The following is a 14,816-nucleotide window of genomic DNA, read 5'->3' as shown; positions in this document are numbered from 1 at the left end:
ATTATTAATATTATTATTCATAACGTGACCCTGATTCATATGGAACAAGCCTACAGGGGTCAATCACTTGAAATCTAAGCTTCTAAAGAAATGGCGTTCATTTCGAACAATTAACAGAAGGTAACAGGATATACAGAAAGAAATGATGAAGTTATTAGGTGAGAAAAATAATAATAAACTAACAAACAAATAGACAAGAAGTAAATCAATTTTAAAATAATAGGAGAACTGCTTCAGGGTAGTAATGAATTGCATCTAATTCAAGCTTCCAAAAAATATGGTGTTCATTTCGAACAATTAACAGAAGGCAGTAGGATATTATACAGAAAGAAGTGATGAAGTTATTAGATAAGAAAAATAATAATAAATTAACAAACAAATAGACAAGAAGTAAATCTATTTTAAAATACTAGGAGAACTGCTTCAGGGTGTGTGGGATGCTGCCACATACATCCATGTGAGAAATGGAATGAAGGGGTGACAAATTAAATCCATAGGTTCTTTAAAATCTTGTAATGAAGATAAACAGACATCAAGACGACAGTAGCGGGAAGCAGGTCCGCGCTTGTCACTACAATGACCACTGGACAGTGACTGACTATGCATATGGCGGGAAATAAAGGCAGTGTTGACACATCTAATTACAATGTTGCCACGATGCATAATGAAATAGTGGTCTCACAGTATGTGCAATGGGAAATATACATGGAAACATAAATATATTTCTTCTATAGAATAATACAAAGCAAATGTACAAAATGTTCATAAACTGTACGTAATGTAATTAATATACAGCATAACATTAAATATCTATACACCTCCCTCCCCCTTTACGCTCGTAGCAGTGTCTCGAGCGGAACATTAATTCCTCTGAGCTAGTCGAGGTGAATGACGAGGGACATTGGAGGGTTCGAATGATGGCTCTCTTTCCTGGCCAGGGCAAGGGGACACAGGGACTTGGGGAGAGGTGTCATCACTCATATTAGCCACTGGGCGTAAATGTCTTCGGTTTCGAAACCATACACGACCACTTGGAAGGCGTACTTCATACTTTCTTGACATTCCGCGGCCCATCACGATGCCGACCTTGTCCCATCGAAGCGTCGTTGAGTCCTGTATCCTAACTCGTTGGCCGATGGTGAGCTTGGGTAGAGGGCGGGCATGAGAATTGTAAAGGCTCATGGCCTGGTCGGTTTGGGCAGCAGTGCGACGGTCATAATCTTCAGTCTTAGTTTGCCACTCCTCTGTGAATGATCTGGGGTGAGCCGGAACACAAGTGCGGAGAGGATGGCCATAGAGAATCTGCGCAGGGGAGCGTCCAGCGGGGTTCGGTGTATTCCGAAGCTCCAGCAGTCCTCTATCAAAGGCTTCACAATCTATGTTCCCGGATGGGGCAGTCTTGATGATAAGGTGTTTAACAGCTTTCCTCACTGCAGCTTCTGCGTGTCCATTAGCCTGAGGGTAATGTGGAGAAGTGAGATGATGATGAACTCCCCAGCGGTCGGCAAATTGCTTGAAGTCGTGGCTGGAAAATGGGGGGTTCCTCCATCGTTCGTAAGCGAAGTGGAACACCAACCTCGCGGAAGAAAACACAGAACATTCTTGTAACTCTGGCTGCAGTTGTGTCACGTCCACAGGGAACAACCACAGGCCAGCCTGAAAGTCTATCGGCAATAACAAGGAAGGATTTCCTGCTACAATGGAAGAAGTCAGCTGACACACTTTCGAAGGGCCGGATGGATGGTCGTCACACACGTAAGGTTCTTGTTGCTGACTAGGGAGAAGCTGTTGGCAGGCCTCACAGCTTTCTACTTTACTCTTGACATCTGCATTGATACCTGGCCAGAATACTGTCTGCATTGCACGACGTCGAGTAGCTTCAATCCCTCGATGGCTGTCGTGGAGTCGATCCAAGGTGCGTCTACGGAGGGCTGCAGGGATGACGATCCGGGGTCCATACAATACTAACTCTCCATCCGCGTAAAGGTTGTCCCGCAGCTTCCAATTACGGGAGGGCGGAAGCGTGGAGATCATAGCGGTTGGTAGGAAAACCGTTGGAGACGTAGTGAACGAGCGACTGTAATCTTGATCCTGGGATGCGGCCGTGCGGATTTCTTGTAGAGACTTGTCTTCTTCGATGATGGGTCCTGTTGCCTGGTCGTCAGTGGAAGTGGCGGTGCTGGCAACGATACGCCTGACATGTGCAGTCGAAGTGGTGCACTCCTCTTCATCTTCAGGTGTGGGGCGACTGGTTGGGGAGCGAGACAGGGCGTCTGGTATGCAAAGTTGTTTCCCTGTGCGCCATACTGCAGTGAAGATGTAGGGGGCCCACTTTCATCTTGAGCGCTGAAGGCGTGGATTCTCAATAGCATCTAAAGTGTAGTGATTGAGAATTGGTATCAAGGGGCGATGGTCAGTCATTAAGGTGAAATGTTGAAGTCCAGACAAGTATAGGCGGCACTTAGCTATAGCCCAAGTGACTGCAAGTAGCTCCAGCTCTATGGTGGCGTAGCGAGTCTCTGTATCCGTAAGGAAACGAGAGCCACACTGGATGAGACGTCATTGACCTCGGTTCCGTTTATCTTGAAGTAGGGCATAGCCGAGACCGTATAGGCGTGAGGCATCTGTTTGTAGAACCACAGGCGAGGCAGGATTGAAGGGTGCCAGGACAGGTGGTGAAGTCAGAGCTGTCTTGCTTTCTTAAATGCTCGCTCATGGTCGGCGTCCGACGAATGAACGTTTTGTTTGGGGCTCATAAGTGGACGTAGGGGCTTGTGCTGCTGCTGCGATGTCTGGAGTGAAGTCGGCAAGTTGATTGACGAGACCCATAAACGACCTGACGTCTGTGACGTTGGATGGTGTCGGAAGTCGCGTATAGCTGATACCTTGTCGGGGTCTGCTGCAATACCATTGGATGATAAGACATAACCGCAAAAGTTAACTTTAGGGGCGGCTACAGTAAATTTCTCCTTGTTGAGGGTGATGCCATACTGACGGCATCTGGTCAGCATTTGGTGCACGTGTTGTAGGTGGGAAGGGAGATCCTCGTCGGAAAGGAGGATGTCATCTACAACCTTCACACAGTTGGGAACACCTTGTAGTGCCATATCTCCACGGAGGCAGTATGCATCACCTGTTGCTGAAAATCCCATCGGGCCACGACAGTGCTGGAACCTTCCATACGGAGTTATAAATGTAGTCAGGTGGCGGTCCTCTTCTGCCAACTCCATTTGCCAATAGCCATGCAGGGGACATCCGCTGTGGGAAGTACTTCGCAGTAGGAGAGATGTTGCGGACGGCATCATGGGGCGTAGGTGAAGGGTGTAGGGCGGGCTACCTGAGAATTTAGGTGGGGGTGATCGACAGTGATGCGCACACCTTTGTCCTTGGGTACCAAGACCATGGGATGGCACCATTCAGAGGGTTCGTCGCCTGCTGGTCTGATGATTCCTTGTTGCACCAAGGAGTCAAGTTCTTCTTTCACTTGATCTCTGAGAGCAAACGGAATGGGCCTGGGTGTATGCACAGCGAATGGTGTAGCATCAGTTTCAGGTGGATCCTCATTGGAGGGCCTGCCATTTTCTTTAGTGGCTGGGTTTGTAGATCCTTCTTGGATATGAGGACGTCGCTGAAGTGCCGAAGAAAATAGTCCTTAACAGCTGCGGGTGACGTCATGGCAGAGGCAGGAAACTGAGCGCATCTGTTGACATGCGTTACCTTGAGGATGGGCTTCGGGAATTCCAGCGACACTATGGCGAGAGCTCGGCAATGTTCATGGGAGAGGAGGGGAGTCTGGATATCCTCATGAACATGTATGGTTGCTGAGCAAGACTTGTTGCCAAGACGAAGTGTGCCTGGAAGCATCTACAGCCGGTGTCATGGGGGATCCATCTGCTGTCACGACATCTGTCATGGGTGGAGGTTCAAGCCTTGTCCGAGGTATGCGGAGTGCATCCAAATGTATGGTGCCAATCACTGTGATGTCTGTTCCTGTATCGGGGATTAGCTGGAGTTGTGCTGATATATCGCCAAATGACAGAGAGACAGTGACTGGTGTGGGGGACTTGCTACCCAAGTTATCACCCACAAAACGGCAGCTGGGATTTGACTTATTAGGAGGAGGTGAAGCTGTATACCCAGTCTGACTTTTCTTGGTCGACCTGCACATCTTCTCAAAATGTCCCTGTTTCTGGCAGGTCTTGCACTGAGCTTCCTTAGCAGGGCATTTCTGAGTGCGGGGCCAATGACCGTGGGCGTCCGCAGTTATTGCACGATGCACCGTGGCTGGGCATGTCCGGAATCGTGCTTGCGAGAGCAATATTGACAAGGTCACTGTTAGGAGACTGGTGAGAACGTTGGTCAGGAGATCGATGAGAAGTCCTCTTCTGTAGACGCTGGTTCTTCTTGTAAGTAGATACTGCGTTGACCTGGCTAGGGGAAGATGCAATGGCTGATGCAGTCGCACGTGTAGATTCGTAGGAGCGGCAGCATGTCACGAACTCTGCGAGGGTAGATTGAGGGTTGGAGGGGGATAAGGCGTTGTATTAACTCTTCGTCTCTCACACCCATCAAATTACCATCTGCAATTGCCGTTCGGTGCAGGAGGTGGGGTTGCCAGTGCATAAGTCCACTTCATCAGCGAGATCCTTGAGGCGTGCGTAGTAGTCTGCAAACAATTCTCCGACAGCCTGTTTGCAGGACAACATTCCCCCTTCCCTGCGTCGTAAGGCTTCATTTCTGAGGCTGCGAAAGTGCTTTTGCAGTGTATCCAACACCTCTGTAAGAGAAAGTGATGTGTTGGGAGGGATGCCCAGTGTATGCGTAAGCAGGCGCAGGACGTCCAGGGAGATGCAAGTTCTCAGGTGAATCAGCTGGGAAGTTTGATGTAACCTATCAAGTCCAACTAATGCTGCATAATCCTCAAAACCGAGTCTCCATTGGCGAAATGCTTGGTACGTTGCATCTTGTTGCAGGAGAGGTGGGGGATGGACCAGTAGGCTTGCTAGAAACTGAAGGTGTATTCTCTGAGAAGCCAGGGGTGGGGGTGGGGAACAGGTGTAAAGGAGGTGCAATCATGGGGTTAGGTTGCTGGGGTTGCGATGCCGCAATCTGTCCTGATAGCAAGGAGAAAAGAGACATGAACCGCCTGTTTTGTCTTCTGTCTTGATTGCTCCATCTGTAGTCTGAAGTTCTGCTCCTCTTGTCGTCGTCGGTCTTGCTCTTGCATGCTGGAAGTTTGCAGAAAGTGTGTATAAGATGAAGTATGTCATTATTCTGGTCTCCTGTCCTATTGGGAGTCAGGGTAGGAGGAGAGTGGTGCTGGTATCTTCATCAGCAGAGGGGAGGTGCACAGGTACCGCTCTCTCCATCAGACCCTGCGTTTGATCCTCGGCCTGATCCGCTGTCTCATCCGCTGTCTGATCCATAAAATCAATTAGCTTTTCCTCTTGTTGAGCCATGTCGTGTTCGGTGTCGTAAGAGAGCTTGAGATCAGTAGAATGCCAGAGAAATATCCAAGTCGCTGTATGTAAGCGAAAGAAAGCACTTTGGATATTTAAAAAGTACAATGTTTGTCAGTGCGCTTGTGAAATAAGCGGCAGTCGGGTGGGGTGAGTGAGTGTTGCGAGCTAGCGACCAGAGGGGAGGCGGGAGGGGTGAGAGTGCCTCTGGGGGAGCACCTAGGGCCTCAGTCACCATCGATGCATGACGAGGGGAGGATGTATGGAGGGGGCTCCCGAGAAAACAGGCGCTAGAGTTCAAATGTCCTGAAGAAAGCTTGGCAAGGACACTCTAATATAATGCAACACTATAGCACACTGTCACTCTAACCCTGCACTGCACAAACACTGTATCACTCTTGGAGACACTGTAGTAAACTGTCGTTGATATCTTGAGTCACTGTAAGGAATCCAATGTGCGAGACGAGAAGAAAGCGGCAATGGCGGTCGTCTTCTTGGAGTCCATAACGTACCCTACTCACTGCGCCATGTGTGGGATGCTGCCACATACATCCATGTGAGAAATGGAATGAAGGGGTGACAAATTAAATCCATAGGTTCTTTAAAATCTTGTAATGAAGATAAACAGACATCAAGACGACAGTAGCGGGAAGCAGGTCCGCGCTTGTCACTACAATGACCGCTGGACAGTGACTGACTATGCATATGGCGGGAAATAAAGGCAGTGTTGACACATCTAATTACAATGTTGCCACGATGCATAATGAAATAGTGGTCTCACAGTATGTGCAATGGGAAATATACATGGAAACATAAATATATTTCTTCTATAGAATAATACAAAGCAAATGTACAAAATGTTCATAAACTGTACGTAATGTAATTAATATACAGCATAACATTAAATATCTATACACAGGATAGTAATGCATTGCATCTAATTCAAGCTTTCAAAGAATATGGCGTTCATTTCAAATAATTAACAGAAGGTAATGGGATATACAGAAAGAAGTGATCAAGTTATTAGATATAAAAAAATAATAAATTAATAAACAAGTAGACAATATGTGAGTAAATTTTAGAATACAAGGAGAACTGTTTAGGGTATTAATGCATTGCATCTAAGCTTAAACGTTTGAGTTTCCAAATTGTGTGAGGAATATAGAAGGACTTCTGGAACAGAAAAAATCGACAGCGAGGCACATTTACTGTATACTATAGCTGCCGTTCGGGGCCATCTGGTCGTTCTTGGCAGGGAAAGAGGATAACAGATTAATTGTGAATGCGAAAGTTCTCTGTTCAAATAAAGTTAAGTACATCTTAGTTTTCCCAGACCATTGAGCTGATTAACAGCTCTACTAGGGCTGGCCCGAAGGATTAGGTATTTATTACCAAGGTTCCAACCTTGGTACATTTTATGTTGGTAGCGATGACCGTGCAGCTAGGCCCTCTCTCTCTTTCTCTCTCTCTCTCTCTCTCTCTCTCTCTCTCTCTCTACAACACACCTCTCTCTCTATTACCTAAGGCAATTAAATCAGACTCGTGAACTACAACAATACATTTATTTAAGAGCAAAGCATTAACTAAACAATTCAGGTTCTTAACAAAATGATTAAATGAAAGGTTGAACTCAGATAGCCCACTCCATCCCTCTTCTACAATAACCAACATTAGTTAGGTCATAAAACTAGAAAAGTCATAGCACAGTCTAGTAACACCACGGAACATCAGTTAAGTTCCCATTTCTAAATATCAGATCAATTCCCCTTTGTTCCAGATCCACCTATAAGAGGACAGGAGAACACATCAATAAGCAAAAGATTAAATAGCAAAATCAAAAGGTCAAATGAAATAGAACATCTTTGAAGCAAATATTCAAAATACAGTCAAGCCACACTTTTGGCTAAAAAATAGGTATGCTTACCCATTCAATACAGATTACACACACTTGAGTAAAAATTCTAACAAAGGAGCCATCTTGGCCGTTTGCCGACTCTGTAGCGATCTCCCATTTTGGCTAACTTACTCTCTCATTATGTAGGGAAATAGCTTGCACGCACGCAAGCACAAACTAACGCACAAGACACCCCCAATAAGTGTCGTCACTAATTTCGTCACAAGTTCATACCGTCATTATACAGATCATTGTTCACGCCCAAGACACAGCCCCAAACTGGATTCATAAAGCATATCTGCATCCACCTGCATGGAGACACAGGACTTGGTCTGTTCTGCTTAGGCAGCGACTTCGGCATCTCGCCACCCAAGGAAGTTATGTCAGCATTTCCAAAGCTGAGCTGTCTTGTCACTTAGGACCACTGTTTCCATGGAGAATCAAATTGATGATCTCTGCATTCTAAAAATGTCACTGCCTATGACATCCGCTCATTCAGAAAGAAAAGATACAAATCACATTCACAACGGTGTCTTAATTATATTGTCAATTACTCCTTTTTTCATATTCTTACATGGCTAGGAACCAATTGGTTACCTAGCAACAGGACCTACAGCTTATTGTGGGATCCGAACCACATTGTAACGAGAAATGAATTTCTGATCACCATAAATAAATTCCTCTGGTTCCGCGTTGGCTGAGCCGATAATCGAACTTCGGACCATCGAATTGGTAGCCGAGTACGAAATCCACATGTCCAACGAGGAACTCTCTCTTTTCAACTACAGCTTTCACATTTCTTTGTAGGCGTCAGCAGCTCTCATCAATCGGTTGCTCAAATCCACCAGTGTCTCTCACGAGATGCATTAAAAGCAAGATTACCGAGCCTTTGATAAGTAAATAAACAAAATTAATTCATAATAATTCAACTGGTGGAGATTAGAATGAAAATTAACAAATCTTTTTATAAATAAACAAAAATAATTCATAATAATGCAATTGGTGGAGATTAGAATGAAAATTAACAAATCTTTGATTTGTAAATAAACAAAATTAATTCATAATAACTCAAATGGTGGAGCTTAGAATGAAAATGAACAAATCTTTGGTTTGTAAATAATCAAAACTAATTCATAATAATGCAACTGGTGGAGATTAAAATGAAAATTAACAAATCTTTGATTTGTAAATAATCAAAATTAATTCATAATAATGCAACTGATGGAGATTAGAATGAAGATTAACAAATCTTTGATTGGAAATAAACAAAATTAATTCATAATAATTCAAAGGTGGAGATTAGAATGAAAATTAACAAATCTTTGATTTGTAAATAATCAAAATTAATTCATAATAATGCAACTGGTGGAGATTAGAATGAAAATTAACAAATCTTTATGTAAATAAACAAATTTAATTCATAATAATGCAACTAGTGGAGATTAGAATGAAGATTAACAAACCTTTTATTTGAAAAAAAAAAATCATAATAATGAAATTGGTGGAGATTAGAATGAAGATTAACAAACCTTTTATCTAAAAATAAACAAAATTAATTCATAATAATTCAACTGGTGGAGATAAGGATGAGCTTTCCGACGACGAAAAAGGAATGAAGGCTCTTATGAAAAGAGCCGAATGTTTCTGACATATAAATTATGCACGAGATGAATTATTATTTCACCAAAGAGAAAACAATATTTGAACTCGACAGTTTATTTTCCCTTCCGACAAGGGTCTGTCTATTCATGAGATAAGATGACCTGCAACCCTACCGAAAGGGAAGGATTCTTTTATCTAGCATAAAATGAGTATGAATAAATAGAAGTGGCCTTCGAAACGTCCTTCAAAATACACTTCTTAATTTCAGAAAATAAATGACCAAAAAGTTAATCAGTGAAAATATCCAGCACTGCATAGATTTAGCTGCATTTAAAACATCCACAGTTAACACTTGGATATTACAAGGCAAGCTATCAATTAACACATTGATTTTGATACAGTTTAAAGTAATCATAGTTAACACAAGGGAATTTATATGAAACAGCGAAATTGCTATCAGAGCGCAGGTTTAATATAAAGCTGCGGTTAAGTATTTTCATGAAAAGGTTATTTTAATTACTTTTAAATGACTAATAACTGAACAGGGAAATAAGGAGACAATGACTGAAAATATCTCAAGAGTTTTAATATGGCTGCCTGAGGTATAGTCACTCATATAAGTTCATGGATGTCTCCAGGCATAAAGCTGAATTCCATCCAATCTCTTTCTGGACGACTCGTCTGTATAGACGGGCACACATCGAAACTTTCTACAGCAGAGTTAGGTAGTTGAACATTTGGCCAGTTTCGCACTCCCAGACACCTATCATCCAGAAAGGGGTGAAATGGAAAGCTCTCTCAAACACCCGGACATCCATGAACTTATATGAGTGACTGTACATATATATTTACTAGGTGGAACATAAAACCAGTAAAAATGAAAATGGAGTACATGCTAACAAAAGGCTTTATTTTTTAGAACAAAGACCAAGAGAACGGTAGACCCGAGAAAAATAACAAGGAAGGATGCTGACTAAAAGCAAGACCCAGGGAAAGTAAAGGAAAGGAAAGAAATCCAGAACTGGGTAGTAAAATTCATAAAACATACACGGAGCACAGCGCAGTCTCCTACCTTTGTTTATTAACTTTTCTCTTTTTTTAAAAATCTTCCAAGGCTAAGCAATCTGACCGAAAATAAATGAATAAATAAATAAATAAACAAATAAATAAATAAATAAAGCTCCCTTTACCCAGATACAGATTTGTCGCAAAATTGAATCACTCGTGTCCATTCGAGAGATCGACCTGCGTTCACATTTTCCTAAGAATTTTCCTAAGAATTTTCCAAAGAACGGAAGCATAACTTTTCCTTCCTCCCATACAGTTTCCTAAGAATTTTCTTAAGAATCGAGTCATAACTCTTCCTTCCACCCACAAACAATCAAACAGACAGATCAAGCTGATCAACACAACCTCCTCTGGTTTCGTTTGTGGAGGTAATCGAGAAATTCAACGCGTATTATTTCCTATAAGTACGACAGCAACGACAACAAATGATGTCATCTTAAGTTGGGAAGATTAAAGGTTTTTGTATCCTTCGTTGATTGGTGAAACCTCACGAAGCTCAGGGAGAGCGTGTCCTTTGACACGTGGGAGTTCCTCGTTGCTATTATTATTATTATTATTATTATTATTATTATTATTATTATAAAGACGCTTTATCGAAATCATTGTCATTATACTCGTAAACCGCTCAGCGGTTGAGTGGGAGAGATGAACCCTGGATTATTGGCATCATTAGCTAGTGGCAAGAAGCGAGAGAGAGAGAGAGAGAGAGAGAGAGAGAGAGAGAGAGAGAGAGAGAGAGAGAGATTTATGTATTATCTTTAGAAAGGGTTTCTTCCCCTTTTCATTTGCTGTGGATTACCTCGTTAGTGTCACTGCTTGAAATAAAGATTGAAATATATAGCCTTAGAATCGGATTAGATAGGCCAATTCTATCTCGGTATGTGTTCTTTATAACGGTTGTTATGCTTAGACAGAGAGAGAGAGAGAGAGAGAGAGAGAGAGAGAGAGAGAGAGAGAGAGAGAGAGAGAACAATGCACTTATTTTAAAAGTTCTATAACTTTCATCTTATGTCTTCCTTTATTATTTTTTAAGAAATTAAATTTTTTATAGATAATCCTTTTGACACCGTACTGAAACCTCACTCTTCTACGATTGATTTAGTTATGAAGATTGATTTTTCTAAAAGCCCTAAGTAAGTTTCATGTAATAAAAACTTTTGCCAGAAAGTGATGCCCCACTACGGTGTGTTGATATTTCAACACGAAAATCAATTTTGTATAATATAAAATTCCAGTTTCCAGTAATAATCTTGACTACATTGATTTAATCTAAAATACATGGCAATGCATATTTACTTTTAAGACTTTTAAGCTATCTCACGTCGATCTATTGACCCACGACCTTCAAAGTCTTATAACTAGAAATGCGGAAGGTAAATACCGGGAAAAACAATCGATATCTTCCACTCGTGAAAGAGTTAAGTGATCTGTTTCTCTTCTAAGATAAGTGGTTTTCTGTTTCTACTAAACGAACCCCTCTTACAACTTTTTTTTTTTTTTTTTTTTTTTTTTTTTTTTTTTTTTTGTATTCCTGTCGAGTTCCTCTTTCCTCTTTTGCCCTTCTCGTTCATTCTGACAATGGACTGGAAGGAGGTACGTGCCATATCCTCATATTTCCAAGTACTTTTGTATGTTTATAGATTCATGTGAGAAGGCGGGTTTTTCTATTCTCTGTAAAACACAAATAACAGTGTTGCATGACACTTCGCTAGCATCATCAAAAGGTTAAGAGGTGATACGACCACATGGGTTATTATGCCACAATTGCTAGATACGAATGTACGGAGTAATATAATATAATAATTCCCATATATGAATTATACTGAAAAAGGGTTCAGACGAGTGACTGCCCAGATATGAATTATATTGAGACAGTTTAAATGCAAAAGTATCAAAGGGATCAATTATATTGACCAATAACTCGAAGCAATAAACTCCTAGATGTAACCTAAACTCCGAAATAGTTCCAATGAATGAGTTCACAGCTTCGAATTATACTTACTCGAAAGGAAAAAATCATCACTCGACAGAATTATCATTACTCGAACTTCATTAGGTAATCGATTACGTACGAATTTCCAGACACACGAGCAAAACCAGCACCTGCCAAGGCGTCCTTGGCATCTGAAGGGTGGGAGCAGAGCCAATCAAACTCGATTTAAGGGCAAATCGTTTCTGAATCGAAACTGGCTTCTCTGGGAGGCAACCAGATTATTGTCTAAGGGGTGCGAATGAATAATTAATCAGGGCTTAGGCTTAGTGATCTGATTGTGTGGAAGAGAACCGCTGGAGATCTATACGTAGAGCTAGCAATCGGATTTTGGAAAACATAGTAAGGATTTTTACCGAATTTTGATGGGCGAATCCGGGAATAATTGAAGTTATTAGAACTAACTCGCTTGGCAGGTTATATTTGATTTTTTAACGGAAATTGGGGAAATATTATAATGGGATTTTGATACTTTATGGCTTATTAATAATGGGACCTGGTTATTTAACTTTGTAAATATATCAATAAAAGGCCTGTACAGTCTGTTTTAAGTTATCATAAATAATTAATATTAATAATATATATATAATATTATATATATAAGTATATTTAATATATAAATACATATATGTATATTATTATACAATATATATAGATATATATATATATATATAATAATATTTATAAGATTAATATATACTAATATATAACTATATGGCTATTTTATATACATACATATATATAATAATAGTATATATATATATATATATATAATATCTATATATATATTAAATAATATACTAAATATAATATAATATAATATTACATATTATGTATTATATATACATAACATAATAATAATAAATAATAATATAATAAATAATAATAATAATTAACAATAAAAAACATAATAATAATAATTAATAAATATTAATATATATTATATATATATAATATATATAATATATTATATATATATATATATATAATATATGTATAATAATAATAATAATAATAATAATAAATAATAATAATAATATAATAATAATAATAATAATAATAATAATATAATAAAAGGAGCCCATAAAAACACCAAAATAAAGAGAGAAAAATACTATATTTCAGAGACTGCTGTCTATCTCTTCAGGTGTATGAAAAAGAAAAGTTTACAGAAAAGGTAGTATTTATACCAAGAGATCCATCCAAAGGTAAGCCAAATTAGGTCACCCCCGCTGATAATCTTCCTTTAATCTTCTTAAGCGTTGGTTGAATGAAAATGTTGTTAATCACATGTGAATCCCATGCTCCTTTTATTAAGGCTGATTCCATCATTTGACTCTTGTACTGGCAGTTGCTGCTATAAGTTATATGTGACATTCCAGTTTATTCTATGGTTATGTTCATTTATATGGTTGAAAATAGCAGAGTTCTGTTGTCCATACCTAACTGACCATTTGTGTTGTATTAATCTCAGGATTAAGACGGTGACCCAAACCCTCGGAAAATCTAACCCTTTTGCATTTACTTACCCAAACACCTTAGCCAAATCCCTGATTAACGTCCAACAAAAGACATCCCCTAAGGACACAAGAGTTTATGAAATCCCATGCCAGGACTGCGACCAATCTTACATCGGATTTACAGGAAAATCAGTTAGGTATGGACAACAGAACTCAGCTATTTTCAACCATATAAATGAACATAACCATAGAATAAGCTGGAATTTGTCACATATAACTTATAGCAGCAACTGCCAGTACAAGAGTCAAATGATGGAATCGGCCTTAATAAAAGAGAGGCAGGTAATGAACATCTCAAAAGGAGCATGGGATTCAGATGTGATTGACAACATTTTCATTCAACCAACACTTAAGAAGATTAAAGGAAGATTATCAGCGGGGGTGACCTAAATTGGCTTACCTGTGGATGGATCTCTTGGTATAAATACCACCTTTTCTGTAAACATTTCTCATTAATATACCTGAAGAGGGAGACAGCAGTCTCTGAAATATAGTATTCTTCTCTCTATATTTTGTAGTTTTTATGGGCTCCTTTTATTAGATGGAATTCTGTTGTAACAGAACATTTTTACCAGTTATATGTATATATAATAAATAAAGACTGATAATATGTATCATTGTGACATTTCTTGGAAATTAGAGACTCATCATATTTAACTTCCCATGGAGACAGAGTCCGAAGCGACGACCTGAGAAAACTGACATCTCTTTCTGGGATGGTTTGATACTAAGATGCTTATTTAAGCAGGTCAATGTTCGTTCTGTGGGTATGTGAGTTCATGAGGGCTTGTTCAAAGTGCCTTTGAAAACTGGCTGCGACCAGTTACCGATGAGTGTGAATTCATCTGTATGTGTACGAACTATGTCCGTTGATAACGACTTGGTTTAGCCGAGAACTGGGGAGACAGCTACGGGAGAAAAGGCAGAATGCTGGGATAGCTCTGCGAAAGTCTATTTATTAAAGTGTTAACATTCCAGGCTGCAATGGGTGAGTTATAATACTTTAGTAAAAGGGATGGCTTGTTGTCTGTTTGACATTTTGTAAAGATGTTCCATCTCATTTAATCTTTTGACTTTGTCTTTACAATTGTGTGTGTGCTCACTAGTGTGTTCTCCTGTCTTTTAAACAGGCGGTTCTAGTGAGGGGACCGAGTGTCCTAGGGGACCAAGTGTCCTAGTGAGGGGACTGTATTTTGGAGAAGAGATAATTGGTGTGACTAATTACTGATTAAGACATTTAAATACTGGAGGGTTATCTGAGTTAGTTGTCTGGAGACTTGAAC

The 14,816-nt window shown here is 40.1% G+C and overlaps 1 protein-coding gene across 1 annotated transcript; it reads right to left on the bottom strand.

Moving 5' to 3' along the window:
• Positions 1–861: 861 nt before the first annotated feature.
• LOC135226225 (uncharacterized) lies at positions 862–2,624 on the bottom strand. Its single transcript, XM_064265669.1, has 2 exons — positions 2,549–2,624; positions 862–2,306 (listed from the first exon to the last, which is right to left on the bottom strand). Exons 1-2 carry the CDS (start codon positions 2,622–2,624, stop codon positions 862–864), a joined length of 1,521 nt encoding a protein of 506 aa, XP_064121739.1.
• Positions 2,625–14,816: the final 12,192 nt, after the last annotated feature.

The sequence above is a fragment of the Macrobrachium nipponense genome, chromosome 14 (genome assembly GCF_015104395.2).
Source record: "Macrobrachium nipponense isolate FS-2020 chromosome 14, ASM1510439v2, whole genome shotgun sequence".
Taxonomy (NCBI): domain Eukaryota; kingdom Metazoa; phylum Arthropoda; class Malacostraca; order Decapoda; family Palaemonidae; genus Macrobrachium; species Macrobrachium nipponense.
Note: the sequence above shows the minus strand (reverse complement) of the source record. Positions and strands in the feature narration are given on the sequence as shown.

Coding starts and splice junctions, on each gene's coding strand:
- LOC135226225 (XM_064265669.1), bottom strand. CDS start 2,624: ATGCCTCACGCCTATACGGTCTCGGCTATGCCCTACTTCAAGATAAAC. Junction 2,307..2,548: donor GGTCAATGACGTCTCATCCA/GTGTGGCTCTCG, acceptor TCTTCACTGCAG/TATGGCGCACAGGGAAACAA.